Below are 20,632 nucleotides of genomic sequence, written 5' to 3'. Positions count from 1 at the left end.
TACAGGGAGACTACAGAACACCCAACCAAAGGGGAAGTTTCCTGGCATCAAGAATCCACATGGGTCAGTAAACAAGATGTACTGGTCAAATTCCTCTTGTAAGGTTCTGAGAAATAGCTTCTCTCCACCCAGAATCTTTATCAGCTTTCATTACTCCTAATTGTGCCAGACATTTTGGGTTGTACCCATTCTACTTGTAGAGACAAAACTAACCCTGACTTTCTGGGTACTTTTGAGTGAGTCTGGCTGTTGGGTGAGTCTATTTCTTCTTCATAGAAACAAGTCTGCCTTATCTAAGACTTGTCCTGTAAATATGTTTCTGGAATGAAAAAAAAATCAGTATGGTGGCACATGATTTCAATATTAGGGAAACTGAATCAGGAGGGTTGTAAGTTTGAGGTCAACTTGGATAACATAGCAAAACCCTGTTTCAAAACCAGAAAGTGAGTAATTATGACTTTGCTTTGAAAATAATGTTTTACTTTTAAAAAGTATATGCTTTTATATGTGCATTTCCTAATTAAAAAATAAAATCGGTCTTGTTTCTATGTCTCACCCTTAAGAAGCCCATATTGACACTCAGGTGTTTCTTCTTCTCTGTGCCTCTATTTCTCTTAATCCTTGTGATTAAGCCTATATTGAAATATCTTTATTAACTCTCCTCAAATGAAAGTTTATTAAATATGTAAGAAGTAAAGGCTAAAAGTAACAGGACTTTATTTGTTCTTGTGTTACTTCTTATTCCTATTGGTCATGGTGTCCTGTTCCCATTCTTGTGGTCTTGACAAGGTCATACATGCCACAGAGTTGTCATGTATGTGCTGGCAGGGCTCCATCATGTGGATATTAGTCCAAGGATTTTTAATGTTTCTTTATTTCTTTTAATATTTACTTTTTGGTCATAGTTACGTGTTTGTGTTTCTGTGCACATGCATGTATGTACAAGTATACATGCTATGGCAAACATGTCTAGATCACAGGATAACTTGTGTGAGTTCTCTCCTTTCACTATGTGGGCTCTGAGGATTGAACTCAAGACTTGTTGGCAAGTACTCTTATCTGCTGACACATGCCATTGACCCTGCTTTCTTATTTTAACTAATATATGTATGCAGATCTTCCTGGATTTCTTTTCAGCCTTAGAGACTGTGGTGGTTCGAATAGGTATGTGTTTGAGTGTTGCGCTCATGGGGAGTGGCACTATTGGAGGTGTGGTCTTGTTGGAGGAAGTGTGTCACTGTTGGGGTGGGCTTTGAGATCTTCCCAGTGTGGTACAGAGTCTCCTTTTGCTGCCTGCAGACCAAGATGCAGAGTTCTAACTCTCAGCTCCTTCTCCAGCACTGTGCCTACCCGACACTGCCATGCTTCCTGAGATGATGATAGTGGACTGAATCCCTGAATCTATAAGCCAGTCCCAATGAGCTGTCCTCTTTCATAAGGGTTTCCTTGGTCATGGTGTCTATTCACAGCAGTAAAACCTTAACTAAGACAGAGAGTACTGACTTCTCCTATGGAGGATGAGGACAATGCTATCTTATGGCCCATCTTGCTTGCTTCTTCTGTCCTGGTACATTTATGAATGATGCTACTTGACTTTATGTCATTTAGAACTAAGTCATGCAGCATTCTAGGATAGTTTCTAAAAAATAGAACATTTCCTTTTGCTAGTTGAACTCTAGTTATTGTGTGCTTGTTTTTCTATATGTTTCCTATGAGTTTATCCAAGTCTTCTACAAGTAAAAATTGCCTTGAACATATTTATGGGTGTATGACATGTAACTCCATGCTCATATAAAAGCTCAGATCTCTTCCCCTATTCCAAGCCAATACGTCTACAAGTTATTACTATAGTATAACTATTACTATTAAATAATTATTACCTGAGACTTTTGCTTTACCTATTACCTTGAGATTTCCCCCATGCCCTTCTCCTGTGTTAGATTCTCCCTCATGTTACTTTTATTATCCCTGTGACTAAACACTGCCATAAACAAAGGAGCAAAGATTTGTTTTGGCTCCTGGTTTCAGAGCTGTCAATCCTTAGCCTTGCTTTTGTTGATTCTGGGCCCATGGAAAGGGTTGAGCAGCATGGCCAAGATGCACACGATGGAGTTTGCAGTCTTTCACCTCATGGTGGCCAGGAGATGGGAAAGGCCCAGGGACACAACATCCCTGACACCTTTCTGGCTGACATACATCCAGAATCTAAGCTTCATTGCCTTCCAAAATAGTACCAGGAACTTGGGACCACACCCTAACAGATGAGACTTTTAGGGGGATAGTTCACATCCAAACATGATTCCTGAATGCTTTTGAATCCTACAACAGGAAAAGGCAAATTATTAAGAACTCACTTTTATGAAAATGTTTACACTTTACTCTCATATTTCATCATTAATTTTGCTGAGTATAAATGTTTTTTGGGGGAGAATGAATTCCTTCCCCAAACCCTGAAAACATTTCTCTATTATCTTTCAGCTTTAGTGGTACCAGAGAAGTTCATGCAACATATGTCCTCAATCTTTTGACTGGGTCTTTTTCTGTCCTCTGGAAGTTTTCAGGCCATCTCTTTATCCTTATAGTTATGTTTTGGTCAGACAAAAAATTTTAAGAGGCTTTCTATTGAATGCTTGGAAGTATTACCAGCATGGAACATAAGAAGAATGGATTTGGGCCATAAACTTTCATGGGAACTGATATATCTTTCTAAATTTTTAGTAGCAATTTCTTGTTACACTACTTTTCTCCCAATTGGAAATGGTCAGTTTTCCTTTTGGACCATTAAATAGTGTGTGTGCATGTGTGTGTGTGTGTGTGTGTGTGTGTGAGAGAGAGAGAGAGAGAGAACAAGAGTGTGTGTATAAGAGAAAGTGTGTAAGTGTGCAAGAGTGTCTAAGTGTATGTGACTTCATAAATTTGTGTGTGAGAGAATAAGAGTGTGTGAGTGTATGTGTGTGTAAGAAAGAATGTGTGAGTGTGTAAGAATGTCTAGGTGGGGGGCTGGAGAGATGGCTCAGTAGTTAAGAGTACTCTCTGCTCTTCCAGAAGTCCTGAGTTCAATTTCTAATATCTACATGGTGGCTAACAACCATCTTTAATGGGTTCTGATGCCCTCTTCTGGTGTCTGAAGACAGCTCCAGTGTACTCATAAATAATATCTTTTTTTAAAGTGTCTAAGTGTATGTGACTCTCTCTCTCTCTCTCTCTCTCTCTGTGTGTGTGTGTATATGCATGTGTGTAAAGTTGTAAGGGTGTATGATAATCTAGTCTACCCTCACATTGAAGGTTTGACCCTTGGTAATCTGAGAATTCTGGTAGAAGTAAACTTAATGGACTTCACAGCTTGGTGTAGCCTTAGGCTCTGCTCTCTTGATCCACTTCTCACAATGTGTGAAAATAGGTCTGCATGAATACTTTTCTAGGTTTCCATATTTATTCAAGGCCTAGCCTAACTTTACTTGTCCTTACTTTTATCCTTACTTTATTGTCTAATGGTAATAAATAATAAAATAACAATTTTAAACAGCCATGGACCTGGTGTTTTGGTGTGTGTGTGGTCTGAGCAGTAAAGACAAAGAGGTAGAAGAGACCCTATCTTACAAAAGTTCTACCTCATCTAGGAGCTTATTTTCAGTGGTGAAGATACATACCCTGTTGACTTCCTGGAGATGGAAGTCTATGTCACCTTTCTAAATGAGATCACTATTGTAAAACTCCTTGCTTGACTTATTTTTTGTCAGCATTGTGAATCTAAGGCCCAATAAATGCTAGGTAAAGTGACATACCAGTGAGCTATATTCCCCTCGACCTCTCTCATTTTTATTTTTAGAGTCTCATTAATTTGACCAGGCTGGTCTTGAACTTACTCTATAGCCCTAGGAAACCATGATCTTGGAATCTTCCTGCTTCAACCTCTTGGGTATCCTGTATTAAATGTCTGTGCTACCGTGCTTAGCTTATTTCACTTTTTTTTTAAAAGTGGGATTCTCAGGATATAAACATAAGTCACTCAATTTTGCTGTTTTTTTTTAATTTTTTGACAATCTCATATATGCATATAATGAATAGTTCTCCACCTGTTGCCCTTTGGGGTCTCATCAGATATCCTGCATATTTATAGTTTTACATATTTACATTAATATTCATAACAGTAGCAAAATTACAGTTATGAAGTAGCAACAAAATAATTTTATGATTGGGGAGGGGTCACCACAACATAAAGAACTGTTTTAAAGCATCCCAGCATTAGGAAGGATGAGAACCACTGCATGTGTTTAGACACAGTCACCCCTTTCTCCTCTCTTAACCCCATCGCATTTTCTCTGCACCTCTTTTTTGCCAACACAGCTCCCTTCTAACTTCTCACTCTTCTTAAAATAACTCAGAGTTAATTAGAGTTGTTTGTGTGCATCCGCATGCATGTGGGGTTATTTACTAGTTCATAAGAGACTTGCCAGTGGCTACACAACGAAAGAAAAATGACTCCCCATATCCTACAGCCCTTAACTGCCAATAAATTCTCAGCTGGGGTGGGCCTCAGGAGCCTCCTCCTCTATTTATGATTCAGTGTTGCCAGGGTCTATCTTGTGCAGTGAACCACAGCTCTGTGGGTTCATGTCTATTGGAACATCTGCCCAACCTTTTATAAGTGTATACAGTGCACTGAACTGAGATAAATGTTAGTCTTTGAAAAATTATATATTTATTAAGAAGTACAATTGATTGTTTCAATTTCAAATAAGAACCAAGTAATTAAATGTCGTTGGTAACATAGGTCTTAGTCAAGGGCATAGTGGTTGAGAGAAGGGAGATCCTTAACTAATTTGTACACTTTTTGAGATAAAGGAATTTGAAAACATTCCCTCCCCTCTTGTAATCAAATAAGACTCTAAAGGAATTTTCTAAAAGAAAATCTAAAGTGGATTTTCTTCTCAGACCAAAGTAGGCTGTGCCCTACTTTTCTGTCATTGCAAAGTGTCGAATTGCATGAAAGATCCTGTAAGGTGCATGGGTCCTTCCAGTCTAAACAGTTACACTTGCCAAGGAGCCTTTTGGTCAGTGTCTGCTTTCTCTGCGTTGGTAGACCAGACGAGTGGTCCTCTCAAGGACATTTCTTTAGCAGGTGCATGGTGATATTCTTCACAGCCAGCATGGTCTCTGTGCAGGTGGGTTTGATGAGCATCTCTGGCAGTAGAAATCCAAAATGTCCAGTGTCTCGCAGTTCAAAAGCAAACGCATAGGGTATTCCATTTTTATAAGCCCAATCCATTGAGTTGCCAGAGCTTACATCTAAAAGTTAAAAAGAGTCACTTCACTAAGGAGTATGCATTAATTTACACACACACACACACACACACACACACACACACACACACACACATACACACACACTTGTGTATAAAATGCATGCTCACCAAACCCTCCCAAATTCTTGCACTGAAATAGCACTTTAATAAGAATGACTTCAGATAGCTGGCTAAGCAGGTAAACTTGCAGCAAAGGACTTGATTTGCTTCATGGAACTCATGTAAAGATGGAAGGGGAGAACTGACTCACATAGCTGTCCTCTGACTTCCACATGCACGCTGCCCCCACCCTTGCCCCCCAGTAATAATAAGCAAAAGTTGAAAGAATACTCTAACGTAGTTCTTTGGCCTCTGGCTCATGGCATCACCACTGTGCCAGTGTGATGACCTCAAAATTCCTCAACCTCAGTTTCCATAGTGTTTATCTTCGTCTGCTTGCTTTACCCACCGATAAGCAACCTACAGCGAGAAACCTCTGTTGTTTTTATTACCCAGTTCTTTCCTTCCAAGGCCTGGGAAATTGGAGTCCTGGCTCCTGAAGTCCCCTATCTCCCCTCTTCCTGTGCTCTCTCACTCCTGTGGTGCCCCTTCCTGCCTTCCGCCTTGAGTTCCCAGACCTCCCTGCTTTCCTGAGGTTTCCAGCCATGGCTGGTCAGCTCACTGAAACCTCCCCCAGATCTTCCCAGTGCCTTCCTGCCCTTACTTGGCTGCAGCTCCTCTCATGATCAACTTTCCACCAGGTTTTCTGACTTCAGTCCAGGGAAGGGCATCAGAGAGGATCCTTGTGGAGGACAGGCCTGTGGTGTGCACTGTCCAAGGCTCCACAGCCTCACATTTACTGAATTTTCTCATTCTCAGCTTATCCACTCCTCATTTTATCCCTGCCCTCAAATGGTTAAGCATCATCTCCTCTGATGACATTAGAACCCCAAGTTTTCCCTTTTTAGCTCAGAAGAAGATATGCTGCTCTCCCTCCCTCCCTCTCTCCCTCCCTCCCTCCTTGCCTCCCTCCCTCCCTCTCTCCTTCCTTCTCTCCTTCCCTCTCTCCTTCCCTCTCTCCATCCCTCCCTCCATCCTTTCCTTTCTTCTCCCCCCACTGTCTTGGTTCCAGGTGATACTGCCACATCTATTTGTGAATCTCTTCTGGGTCCTAGTGTCACTCCTTACATATGCATTGGCTAAAATGCTCAACAATCCCTCTTCATAACATCGCTGTACACCCCTGGTTACCACACTTTCCTCCCCTCTCCTTATTTTGTTTTGAGAACTCAAGGGAATTGAAAGATGGCAGCACCCACAAACATGTTTAGGCTAGTTCTTGCCTCTGCTTGTAAAGATTGTTGTGCTTGAAGGTCACCCCTGGCCCTATATCTAATCTCCTTTTCTGTAACCTTGTTCTCCTCTCAGACACCACTGTTAGCCTCTCATAGAACTTAACATAGCTCACAGTCCATTCTGGTTACTCTCTCCTCCGGCTCCTGTGGCCTCACATGCTGCAGCGTTTCAGGGAAGGGCTGAAAGCACAGGATACTGACTGAAGGTACCCTGCCTGTGTGCCAGGCATCCACGTCCACCTGCTGCACGCCTTCCCTGCACCTCAAACTCCCTTAAAAAAGGTAATGCCAACACCGGCTACACAAGGGTTGCTTTTAAAGTTAAATAAAATAATAAATCACTTGAAAGCACTTTGGATATGCTATTATTACTTTACTCATTTACACCCCAAAGTGTCTACTATACAGAGTTTAGAATAAAAAGCCCCAAGGGGAGTAATTTATTAAATGAATTAATATTCACAGAAAAATCTTGATGTACTTTCTTTCCTGAAATTTCTGTGATCCAGTTTGCTATACATGTGCTATTGTTATTAAATCTTGAGACCATACATGTTTATTTACTCAGACAATATCACTTTTTAAAATGCATGTGTATGTGCATGTGCACATGTTTGTAAGCTATTACATGTTCCTGTGTGCATGTGTGCACCACAGCATACATGTGGAGATCATTGCCTTCCGCCTTGTCAACGCAGGGTTTAAAGTTGTCCATAGTTGCATATGCCAGAATAGCTGGCCCACGAACTGCCGGAGATTCTTCCGTCTCCACCTCCCACCCTCTGATAGGCATGTTTCCACTGCAGAAGCCGACTCTGGTTTTAATGTGAGTTCTGAGGTTTAATTCTTATCCTCACTTTTGGTATAGCAAACACTTTACCCACTGAGCACTGACCATTGAGCCCTGAACCCTGAGCACTGAGCACTGAACACTGAGCACTAAATGCTGAACCCTGAGCACTAAATGCTGAGTACTGAGCACTGAGCACTGAACACTGAGCACTGAACACTGAGCACTGAGCACTAAACGCTGAACACTGAACACTGAGTACTGAACACTAAACACTGAGCACTGACCATTGAGCCCTGAACCCTGAGCACTGAACCCTGAGCACTGAGCACTGAACACTGAGCACTGAGCACTGAGCACTGAACACTGAATACTAAACACTGAGCACTGACCATTGAGCCCTGAACCCTAAGCACTAAACGCTGAGCACTGAGCACTGAGCACTGAACACTGAGCACTGAGCACCGAGCACTAAACGCTGAGCACTGAACACTGAGCATTGAACGCTGAGCACTGAGCACTGAATGCTGAGCACTGAATACTGAGTACTGAACACTGAGCACTGAGCACTGAACACTGAACACTGAGCACTGAGCACTGAACACTAAACACTAAACATTGAGCACTGACCATTGAGCCCTGAACCCTGAGCACTGAGCACTGAACACTGAGCACTAAACACTGAGCACTGAACACGAAGTGCCCTCTCCACTTTGTTTTTTGAGACGGGATTTCTCTGTGTGGCCCTGGCTGTTCTGGAACTTGCTTTGTAGACCAGACTGGCTTTGAACTCAGAGATTCTCCTGCCTCTGTCTCCCAATGCTAGGATTAAAGGCATGTGCTGTCACTGCCAGGCCTTTTAAACACAAACATCCCTCACCCACACACCAACCCCCCACCCTCCCAAAACCTAACAGTCTGACTATATAGCTCTAACCTGTCCTGAAATTTGTTGTGGACTAGACTGTCCCAGAACTCTTATAGACCAAGATGGACTTGTGAATCTCCTTTCCACTACCTCCAGAGTGCTAGATTCCAAGTGTGTACCATCATGCCTGGTAACAGTGTGCTTTTTAACACAATTTCCTAGGACGAGTAGGATGGACTCATTCTATGACTAGCACAGCTGAGCAACCCGGGTACCTCTAAGATTCCCTTGGCTTAGGCTAAGGGCAGACATTGTGCTGTGGCTTCAATGTCCCCCTGGATAGTGTGCAAATGGAAGCCAGAGTCAGAGACAGCACGTGCCACGCATTACCTCATGGTGACGCAGCAGGCTCATTTCTATGGTAACAGATTGTTCTCTGTAACTATGATAGTGTGGCTATGTCTGTGTACCAAGATGAAAAGACAATGACTTTAAAGTTTCAATATAGGTATTACACTGGTATCAGATGGTATGTGATGTCTTGTAAATACCACTTTCCCTTTCAAGACAACTAAAGAACAGTTCTATAGTCAGGCAATGTAGCTGGGGCTGGGGCAGGGGGATGGTAAATTTAAGGTAAACTTTGGCTCTCTATCAAGACCATATCAGAAAGGAAGGGGGAGTGAGTAGGAGGGTCAGATGAACGGTGAGTAAGAGAGAAAAGTGATAGGGAGTAGAGGGATGGAGAAAAGGGGACATAAGTGGGAAGATAGGGGAGAAAGGAGAAACCATCTTAAAAGGTCAGCATGGACCAAAAATCATGAACTGTGGAATCAGCCTATTGACACTGTGCGCTCTCACTTTCAACATAAACTTATTCGACTTGTTAATGAACAGTTCACCTCTGTGGAATAAAATGATGGGTAGGACAGCAAGATCATGTAAAGATACCAAGGAGAAGATCCGCCTTATGAAGGAACATCATCAGATGCTGGTGCGTGTACGTGACGTACAGCGTGTGATTGCATGCACACACAGACATCCCCACATGCATGACTGTTCACTTCACTTTCCCAGTAATAATAAAGTGTAGAAGCTGGGAGGTCATGAGGAATGATGTAATCCAATTATTCATGTTGCATTTGAAGAAATTAAAAACCAGAATTAATCGATACCCTGGCTAGGACAACACATCTGACTGGCTCAGGAAGAGACCTGACAGTACCCAAGTTCTTTCCATATACTGGTTCCTTTTGATTTTACATAAAAGAAACACTTTAAAATCAATCTTTGAGAGAAAATCGAGATGAAGATGCTGGGTATGAAATGGCATTTCATAACAGGAGTGCAGAGGAAAGGGACAAAGGGAAGCTGCTGGCGAGCTGAAACATTTTCTTCATTATCTTCCTGAGGCCATTGCTACACTTACAGTACTTACAAAATTGCTTAAGGAGCCCATCTGGGTACTTTCCACTGTCAAGGGATCTCACTTCAACTTACAGTCATTACTGCATGCTTAGCATGCTCTCTGCCCAGTATTGGTTTAAATCGGTACAGCGATTTCTATCAAGCTGTGGGAAACTAAACAGGCACCAATCCTCCCATCTTCTTTGGATAATCTGATAGTCACAAATTTTGCTATATTGAGAACACACTTTGCTTCTTTTCTTTTAATATTATTATTTTCTTTATTTACATTTCAAGTGTTATCTCCTTTCCTGGTTTCCCCTCCGAAAACCCCCTATCCACCCCTCTTCCCCTGCTTCTATGAGGGTGTTCTCCTGCCCACCCACCTACTGACTCCCACCTCACTGCCCTCGAATTTCCCTACACTGAGGCATTGAGCCTTCATAGGTCCAAGGGCTTCTCCTCTCACTGATGTCTGACTAGGTCATCCTCTGCTACATATGCAGCTGGAGCCATGGGTCCTTCCATGTTTACTCTTTGGTTGGTGGTTTAGTCCCTGGGAGCTCTGGGGTCTGGTTGGTTGATATTGTTGTTCCTCCTGTGGGGCTGCAAGCCCCTTCAGCTCCTTGGGTCCTTTCTCTAACTCCTCCATTGGGGACCCTGTGCTTAGTCCAATGGTTGGCTGGGAGCATCCACCTCTATATTTGTCAGGCTCTGGCAGAGCCTCTCAGGGAACAGCTATATCCAGCTCCTGTCAGCAAGCATTTCTTGGCCTCCACAATGGTGTCTGGGTTTGGTAACTGTGTATAGGATGGATCCCCAGGTGGGGCAGTCTCTGGATGGCCTTTCCTTCAGTCTCTGATCCACACTTTGTCTCTGTATCTCCTTCCATGGGTATTTTGTTCCTCTTTCTAAGAAGGACTGAAATATCCACATTTTGATCTTCCTTCTTTTTGATCTTCATGTGGCTTAAGAATTATATCTTGGGTATTCTGAGCTTTTATCTACTTATCAGTGAGTGCATACCATATATGTTCTTTTGTGACTGGGTTACTTCACTTAGGATGATATCTTCTAGTTCCATCCATTTACCTAAGAATTTCATGAATTCATTGTTTTTAATGATGTTTTAATGGAGTAGTACTCCATTGTGTAAATGAACCACATTTTTTCTGTATCCATTCCTCTATTGAGGGACTTCTGGGTTCTTTCCAGTCCCTGGCTATCATAAATATGACTGCTATGCATGTAGTAGAGTATAAGTGTCCTTATTACATGTTGGAACATTTTCTGGGTATATGCCCACGAGTGGTATATCTGGGTCCTCAGCTATGTCCAATTTTCTGAGGAGCCACCAGACTAATTTTTAGAGTGGTTGTACCACCTTGCAATCTCACTGACAATGGAGGAGTATTCCTCTTTCTCTACATCCTCTCCAGTATCTGCTAGCACCTGAGTTTTTGATCTTAGCCATTCTGACTGGTGTCAGGTAGAATCTCAGGGTTGTTTTGATTTGCATTTCCCTGATGACTAAGGATATTGGACATTTCTTTAAGTGCTTCTCAACCATTTGGTATTCTTCATTTGAGAACTCTTTGTTTAGCTCTGTACCCCATTTTTAATAGAGTTATTTGGTTCTTTGGAGTCTAACTTCTTCAGTTCTTTGTATATATTGGATATTAGCCCTCTGTGGGATGTAGGGTTGGTAAAGGTCTTTCCTGTTGGTTGCCATTTTGTCCTATTAACAGCATCCTTTGCCTTACAGAAGCTTTACAATTTTATGAGGTTCCATTTTTCAATTCTTGATCTTAGAGCATAAGCCATTGGTGTTCTTTTCCTGAAATTTCCCCCTGTGCCCATGTGCTCAAGGCTCTTCCCCACTTTTTCTTCTATTAGTTTCAATGTTTCTGGTTTTATGTGGAGGTCCTTGACTACTTGGACTTGAGCTTTGTACAAAGGAGATAAGAATGGATTGATTTGCACTCTTATACATGCTGACCGACAGTTGAACCAGAACCATTTGTTGAAAATGCTGGGTTTTTTCCCCTACTGGATGATTTTAGTTCCTTACCTTGGTGTGATTCTATTCAAGTAAGTAAAAGATATATATGACAAGAACTTCAAGTCTTTGAAGAAAAAAATCTAAGAAGATCTCAGAGGATGGAAAGATCTCCCATGCTCGTGGATTGGCAGGATTTATATAGTAAAAATGGCCATCTTGCTGAAAGCAATCTACAGATTCAATGTAATTCCCATCAAAATTCCAACTCAATTCTTCATAGAGTTATAAAGAGCAACTTACAAATTCATCTGCAATAACAAAAAACCCAGGGTAGCAAAAACTATTCTCAACAATAAAAGAACTTCTGGTGGAACCACCATCTCTGACCTCAAACTGTATTACAGAGCAAAGTGTTAAAAACTGCATGGTATTAGTACAGAGAGAGGCAGGTAGATCAATGGAATAGAATTGAAGATCCAGAAATGAACCCACACATCTATGGTCACTTGATCTTTGACAAAGGAGCTAAAACCACACTTTGCTTCTTAAAGGGAAGTCATGGCTCAATTCTAATATGCAATGCACAGGAAACTTACACAATGTTTGGGAGGCAGGGCCATGTCTGTACCGTATCCCATGTACCGACCGAAGTGCCTTCACAGCTTTGTGAGCTGCAAATTCCTGTGAGGGCAAAATGGGGGAAACCATGTCATTTATTACTGCTGCACTGAAACTTCTAGAGACACTGGCATATTGCTTGATCAGGTCAACAGAGAGAGCAAAGATGGCTCATGAGTTAACAGCTATATTTAATAATAATAATAATAATTTATGGTGTTACCTAGTCCATTTTGCAATGTACTTTATTATTTTTACAGTACTGATGACCAAAGTGCCTATTAAAACACAGTTTTGATTTGGTTGATCCTTACACAAGCTAGTGATAAACAACAGTTCTATTTTGTAGATGGGAAAGGCAAGGTTCAATGAGGTTAAAGGGGGTTACACAGCAAAGAATGGGCAAGTTAGGATATGTTGTCACAGTTCCTGAACTTGCTTGTTTGGTCTATGCTCTGCCCTTTGGTTCAGGCACACTTATTTCTGTCTACTACAAAACAGTTGACAGGGCTATGATAATGTCCATCTTATCTCTAATTCATATCCTATCCTTAGTGACATGTCTGTGTATGTAACAGATACTTAACATTTCTCATAGGAATGTTGAAGAGCACAGTCTGTAAGAGTATTCAGACAATCATATTGATCCACAAATATATGTTTCAATAGCTATATACAGATGTTTCTGGATCAATTAAGAAACCACTAAGAAAGACCAACTCCCTTTATGCTGTGTGTTTGTTCCCAATGGGAATTAGAATATCAATTTAATGATGTTTTCTGACTTCTGAGGTTACAGAGCCTCTCCCGAAGCTAATTCAAGCTGCTGCTGAGATGCAGAAAGTCCAAGGTGGCATTGTTCTTGTTCAATGCCAAACGTCAGGGGAAAACACCACCACCACACATACACACACACACACACACACACACACACACACACACACACTCAACATGGTCAAAATCATAAGTGGTGGATTGTTCTTTAAACCTTTGCAGAGGATACCAGAGGAGCCGTTTTAGCAAGGGTTTAGACAGGTATTAGATGACAAATGAGGGGAAAAGAAGCACAGTGAAACCAGCACACAGTTCTCCCGTTTCAATTTGCCTGTGAATAATTTAATGCTTCATTTGAAGCACCCTGGGGTCATGATGGTGTGTGTGTAGGACTGAGCCCTTCATTGCTGTCCTTGTTAAGCTCATGAATTCACATGGCCCTGTTTGCCGCAAGTGCCATCTTTTGTGGCTATTCCAGCGCAGGCCTCTAGGCACTGGCAGACAGACCACTTAGGACTGATCTCACTGATGGGAGCCAACAGAAAAGAAATGTAAGCATTGTCACGAAGAGTCTATGGAAAATTTTCAACATTGTCTCAAACAGTCTTAGCAATATTCTGTTATGATCAATGCAGATGTTTCTGCATTTAGAAGATTACTGTATTTTGCTGGTTGGGAGACTCATGCTTTCATTATTTTTGATGACTATGAAAAATGAATTGAGAAACAAAGCATCACTTTGCTTATTTAGGTAAGGAATGTGCACAATCTTAACTGTTCTAAAACATTAGCATACAAAGTAATGGGATTCATTGTGGATTTTCTAAACACATGTCATAATTCTTTCTTACCCCTTCTCTGTATCCTCCCTCCTTATACACCCCTTTTCTACTCTTAAGCCACATATATTACATTACCCTCTCTACCACCTTCACCCTTTCCTTAAGATCTTTTCATCCCTTTTTAGGGTCTTCTTCATGTTTCATGACAGGTATACTTACTCCTACTCACCCTCACCCCAGGTCCCCCTGAGAGATTTTAGTTCGAGGTTCTTCAAGAAAACAGGAGGTATTTGTCTTTCTGAGTGGCCTATTTTGTACCAGAATGATTTTTAGCTTTACCCATTTTTTTTCCCTCCAAATGTCATGATTTTTCTTTATATATGAATACATTTACATTTTGTATATGGACCACACTTTCTTCATCCTCTGTTGGAGGTCTTCTAGGGTGGTCCCATTTCCTGGCTCTTGTGAGTATTGCAGTAGTGAACATGAATGGTGACTTAGTCTTTTGGGTACGTGGCCAAGAATAGTATCGCTGCTTGTTACGGTAGTTCTACTTTTAGTTTTGGGGGAACTCCACATTGGCTTCCATAGTGGCTGTGTCAGCTTATGGCTTCACCAATAGCGTACAAGGGTTAGTCTGTGCCTTGTCATTGCCAGCATTGCCGGTGTTCTTGTTGACGGGCATTCCGACTGGAGGGAGATAGGCTCTCCAGGCAAGTTTAATTTGTAGTTTTCTGATGTTAATATGTTTTCATATATTTATTGGCCACTTAGATTTTTTCTCTTTAGAAACATTCAATTGATTAGCTACTTATTTATGAGGATGTTCCTTTCAGAGGTATTTGGGTTTTGTAGGTGTATTGGCTGGTTTTGTGTGTCAACTTGACACAGGCTAGAGTTATCACAGAAGGGAACTTCAGTTGAGGAAGTGCTTCCATGAGATCCAGCTGTGGGACATTTTCTCAATTAGTGATCAAGGGGGGAGGGCCCCATGTGGGTGGTACCACCTTTGGGCTGGTGCTCTTGGGTTCTATAAGAAAGCAAGCTGAGCAACCAGGGGAAGCAAGCCAATAAGTAGCATCCCTCCATGGCCTCTGCATCAGCTCCTGCTTCCTGACCTGCTTGAGTTCCAGTCCTGACTTCCTTTGGTGATCAACAGCAGTGTGGAAGTATAAGCTCTATAAACCCTTTCCTCCCCAACTTGCTTCTTGGTCATGATGTTTGTGCAGGAGCAGAAACCCTAAAGCCCTAAGGTCTTCACATTTCCTAGACATTAGTTTCAAACTGATACATAGTTGCCAAAGATGTTTCCTCTTCACTATGCTGTTTCCTTTGTTGTGTAGAATGTTTCTGATTGCATGTAACTGCCTCACCAGGTCTGGGGATTGCTTCCTGTGCTGCTGGGTTCTTTTCAGATAACCCTTGTCTATGTTTCAAAGCAACTGTCCCATGTTTTCCTTTTGTAGTTTTACAACCTTACATTTCACCCTTTGATCCAGTTTTGATTTACTTTTGGGCAGTGCAAGAGATTTGGGTGTGGCAATTTTCTTCTCCTACATATGGTTATTCTGATTTCCCTGTACAATTTGTTGTGGGGGCTATATTCATGCCAGTGAATGTTTTTGAAACCTTTAAAAACAACTATGTTGCTTGTGTAACTTTAGAGCTTCTATTGCTGTGAAGAGACACTGTGGCCATAGCAACTCTTACGAAGGAAAAATATGTAATTGGGGCTGGCTAACAGTTCAGAGGTTTAGTCCATTGTCATCTTGGCAGCATGCAGGCAGACATAGAGCTGAAGAAACTTCAAAGCAGAGGTCTACAGCCTGGTCCATAGGTAGTAGGAAGAGAGGGTGGGCCACTGGGCCTGGCCTGAGCTTCTGAAACCTCAAAGCTCCTATCATCCCCAACAGTAACCCAGTTCCTTCAACAAGACCACACCTCCTAATAGTGCTACTCCCTGTGAGCCTATGGGGAACATTTCATGCAAATCACCAAATGTGTATTATTTATTTCTTATTTTAAATTTTAAATTTTTATTTTTTTCTGCACCCTCTATTTTACTCTATTGGTTTATGCTGCTTTTGTTACTATTACTCTGTAATATAACTTGAGATAAAGTGTCCTGATATCCCCTAGAATTATTTTTTTCTGCTCTGTATATTCTGATTTTTTTGTCCTTAATATGAATTTTAGGGTTTCCTTTTTCACTTCTTTGATCACTGTTCTTAGACTTCTAAAATAATCTGAAGTTATTTAATTTTTTGTTTTATGTGTGTGGGTATTTCTACATGTATGTATGTGTATCATATGCATGCCTGGTACCTGTTGCAGCCACAAGAGGGCACCAGCTCCCCCTGGAACTGGAGTTACAGATGGTTAGGAACTACCATGTGGGTGCTGGGAATTGAATCCAGGTTCTCCGGAAGAGCAGTCGGTGCTCTTAACTATTGAGCCAACTCTCCAGCCCCATGCTCCTGGAATTTTGGTGAGGATTATATTGACTCTGTAGATCACGTTTGCTAATACAGGAATTCTTATAACTTTAATTCTAACCCTCCCCCCCCCCCCCCACAGCATGAGAAGCTTCCAACTCCTTGTGTCTTCTTAAATAGAAGAAGCAAGGTTAAATAAAAGGGAAAAGAAGATTAGTGGAGAAACAAATTAAAACAACAACAACAGCAGCAGCAGCAGTAGCAGCAGCAGCAACAACAACAACAACAACAAAGATTTCCCAAGAAAGAAGAAGTTCAAATGGACACATGGATCCATTTATAAAGGGGGAGTAGTTAAACGAGGAGGGGTTTGATTTTAAAATGGGGGTGAGTGTGATAAAGTAAAAACATTACTTAAGGGTACAGTAAAAAGAGAAGGGCGCCGGGACACAGATGAGAGAAGAGAACCGCAAGAAATGGTTTCTCTGGAGTAAGGAAATATGTAAGTAAGGTGAGACGATTGTGTGAAGGAAATCAAACACGAAAAGAAAATACCAGATGTGACAGTAAACGCGCTGCTAAAAGGTGTGTGTTTAAACAGAGGCAAGGGTAGAAAAATGAAGCTCTGGACTGCAGGTTAGACTCACTGCTGAATGCCTACTTCAGCATGTGGGACTCTAAAAGTGAGCGGTGAACAGGGAAGGTTGATCAGAATGTTGCTCAGTGGATGTGATTTTCTCCCAGCCGCTGAGGGTGGGGCTGTCTTTGCCTTTCCCCACCCTAGCAGAACCCTCTTGAAACCTGCACTTTGTTTTCTCATTGTTTGAGTGTCTGCTCCACAACTGTCGCCCAGGGTTGTCTCTGACCCCGGGGTAATGGCAAGTTAAATTCAGTCCCATGATTTGGGTTGTTCCCGGTTCCCAGGCCCTTAGCAGGGTGGCTCAGTTTTAGGATGGTGCCCAGACACTGCCTGCTGAATCAAAGTCACAAAACGAAAGCTTTACTTTGGCACATGTTCCACTGAGGCATCGTTATATCATCAAAACCCACCACTGGATTTGAGGCTTGTGACCCCACCCCTCCCCGTGGAATATTTTAAAGAATTTTAATAGGGTGTAATGATTTCTGATTAACATGTAGGGACTGCTTAGTTTCTGAAAATTTTTTATCTTAATTTTTGTGATTTAGTTTATGTTTAACCCATTTCAGATTTTTCTCTCCCTCTCCATCCCCTATCCCATGCATCTTTTTATTATGTGTGAAGTATGTGTTGGGCATGTGCTCTCTGTGTATGTTTGTGTGTGTGTGTGTGTGTGTGTGTGTATGTGTGGCTAGAGTAGGTATATGTTGGGATCTTCTATCATGTCTATCCTTGAGCTGGAAACTCAGTTGTTTTTTTTTTTTTTTTTTTTATTTTTTTTTTTTTGGCTAGGCTGGTAGCCAGCTTGCCCAACAATTCTCATATTTCTGTCCCCCAAAGTGCTGAGATTACAGATGTGTGTAAGACTACACCTGGCTTGTTCCATGGGTATGGGGGATGTGAACTCAGGTCCTCATGTTTGCACTACAAATACCTTGACCTCTAAGCATCATCTTGACAGGCTTCACCCCAGATTTCCCAACAGCGTTGTTGTTGAATTGTAGATTGAATGGTGAATTGCTGTTGAGCACAGTTCTGGGCATTTCAGCGTTAACAGATAGCATCCTTGGTCTCTACTCCATCGACACCAATTGCATCCCTCAGTCCTATTGTAGCAGTTTAAGAAAAGGAGTTGAATTATGAATGGGCAGAGATCCGGTTCACTGTGTCATGTAAAGGAAGAGCTGTGATGCCCCTAGACAATGGGGTCATCTGCTTTGGTGAGCACACAGGAGTACTTCAGGAGGCATGGAAGCTCTGTGCCTCCTGCCTCAGTTGAGCCTTGCATTCTCCTTCGGCTATCCCAGGCTCTGTGTTTCATGTCAGTAACAGGGAGTGAAGCATTTCTCTGGGATCTGCGAGTTGTTCCAGTAAATTATAGAAACTGGGGGGAAGGTGGGTACTGGGAACCTTGGACTCCTTAGTTCCAGGCATCAAAATCCCCTGTTTGAAGTTGGCATCTGCAGTGGATGCCATCTCATGGGACTGCAGTCTTAACTTGGAGTCTGATGGTTACTCTGAGCACGTGGTGTCAGAACTGAACTGAACCGGTCACTTGGTTGGTGTTGGAGAAATGATGTCGGGAGAGGCACTGCACGTTTAGTGTTAGGAGTAGAGAAAGGATAAACAACCACAAATGTTAAGTTTACAGCTCAGTAAGTGACCACAAACTGAGTATGTGCCTAAACCTTCCAGGCCACTGAACAGAATAGCAGCAATAGCCCAGAGCTCCCTGTGCTCTAGGGAGCCACCCTCCTGCTTCCTCTCATAGGCAATTGCTTTGTTGCCTTTCCTTCCTTTTGAACTTTACAGGCCTTCTGATGCTATAGCTCTGAGATGGCTCCTTAATGGCGAATTACACCCTGTTGGGAGTAGCTCGTTGCATTTGTGAGATAAAGAGACAGAATCTTGTCTTTTCCCCTTTATGTAATCTGGCCCCTGAAGTCTGTCTGTCCTTAAAGTGTCAGCTGTGCACCAAGAGACTTAGCATTAAGCAAGCAGCACTTATAAATTAGGACTTGCTTTTAATTAGTGAGCCAGACTATGATTTATGAATGATTACTGACTCAATAAAGTTAATTACAGCCCTGCATATATGACCAAAGCTATAATATTAATCAAATCCACCCGACCTTTTCTGTGTAACCCATGGCAAGAATGTAAGATCAGTTTGAAATGATTGCATTTGGGAGGCAGAATAGCAGTGATAAACAGCAGTGCTATAGCTAGTATTGGGGCCAGTTTTGGCTACAACCCTGAGAGTTCTTAGTCTAGTTGCTTAATTTTCCTGAGACTCAATTTTCTCATCTGTAAAATGGGGCCAAGAAAATTTATAAAGACTAAATGAGTTAGTTAATATAAAATACTTGACTAAACATGTCTGCTACTATCACTGGTATTCAGAAACACAGCCCCAGGAAGAAAAGCATGAGGCCTAATGCACACACACACACACACACACACACACACAAGAGCACATACTTACCACACAGTTAAAATTGGGGATTGTTGCGTATTTGTAAGAATAGGGATACAGCAACATCTGAGCGTAGGCGTGAAAAGACAGGTAGGCCCTAACGCGCTTTCTGTGTTTTCGAAGGAAGTTAGCCACAGCCTTCACTTCCGGCTCGGATTCTGGGAAAGGACCGCAGTACGTATCATCACAAGGATGTGCAGAGGCTCCTTCATCTGCAAGTCAGAAGAGAAAACGGGGTCAATATTCAGGCAGGGCAGAGGTCAGAAAACAAACAAGCATGCTCAACCTGGTCTGTTCTAAGTTCTTTTAAAAATTGATATTATTGAATAAGTAATCCAATTTCTCATTTGCCGAAGTCAATAATGAAAATTCTGAGCAGATACAAGCCTATGCTCTCTCTGTAGCAGGGCCTGAGTGGGTGCCGGCGCTGGCTGTTTAAAGCTTCGAGGAACACTCTGAATGAACATCTCTCTTAGCTGAAGGCTCTCATTTATATGCCCTACCACACCTGCACTTCCTTCTTCATAACAATGAACAGATGTGTAATTAGTGCTCAATACTTACTCACTTACCATTCAGCCAGTGTTTACACTGTCTCAAAGCCTGGGATACAATGTAAACAACCCAGAAAAAAGTCTGTGTTCTATTAGAACCCTCATTCTGTCAGGGCTCGCTGTTACCTCTTACCTCATGCGGGCTGGATCCCTAGCAGACTGAACAGGATCTGAGAAGTGTTCTACAAATGCTTATTGAAGAACTCAATGTCAAATCAAAAGAAGAGGGCAGATGTTTGAAAAAGTGTCGGATAATACACAAATATTTATAGATTATGAAGACAGGACAGTCTACTCAAAATCTATTATATTTATAGATTAGAGAAGACCACACTGATTTATAAAAGACCCAGGATACTTCTTATCAGGGGGACCCACTTGTGTTAAGAAGAAAGTCCTTTAAACTAAATTTTATTTATTTTTCTTTTGAGACAGGCTCTCATGTGACTCAGGCTGGCGTTAAACTCCCACCTTTCCTCCCTCAGCCTCCCTGGGTACCAGGATTACAGGTGTGAGCTACCATGATTGGCTCAAATTTTAATTTTTTTAAACATTTTTAAAATAATCACTTTGTATAAATTTATAAGGCTACACAAACTAAGATCACAAAACATTGCCATCCTAAGAAACTTTGGCCACAATC

At 41.8% G+C, this 20,632-nt stretch overlaps 1 protein-coding gene across 1 annotated transcript in view; it reads right to left on the bottom strand.

Annotated features, from left to right (window-relative positions):
• Positions 1–4,961: 4,961 nt before the first annotated feature.
• Positions 4,962–20,632, bottom strand: part of Cpa6 (carboxypeptidase A6) — a 367,765-nt gene continuing 352,094 nt past the window's right edge. The window contains exons 9-11 of the mRNA XM_052175957.1: positions 19,445–19,647; positions 12,304–12,388; positions 4,962–5,289 (exon numbers count right to left, since the gene is read on the bottom strand). Coding sequence (XP_052031917.1) covers positions 5,102–5,289; positions 12,304–12,388; positions 19,445–19,647 — 476 coding nt within the window. The 3' untranslated portion in view covers positions 4,962–5,101. The remainder of the gene's footprint in view (positions 5,290–12,303; positions 12,389–19,444; positions 19,648–20,632) is intronic.

Source organism: Apodemus sylvaticus, chromosome 3 (genome assembly GCF_947179515.1).
Source record: "Apodemus sylvaticus chromosome 3, mApoSyl1.1, whole genome shotgun sequence".
In the NCBI taxonomy this organism is placed as follows: domain Eukaryota; kingdom Metazoa; phylum Chordata; class Mammalia; order Rodentia; family Muridae; genus Apodemus; species Apodemus sylvaticus.
This window is presented reverse-complemented; position numbering and strand designations above follow the sequence as displayed.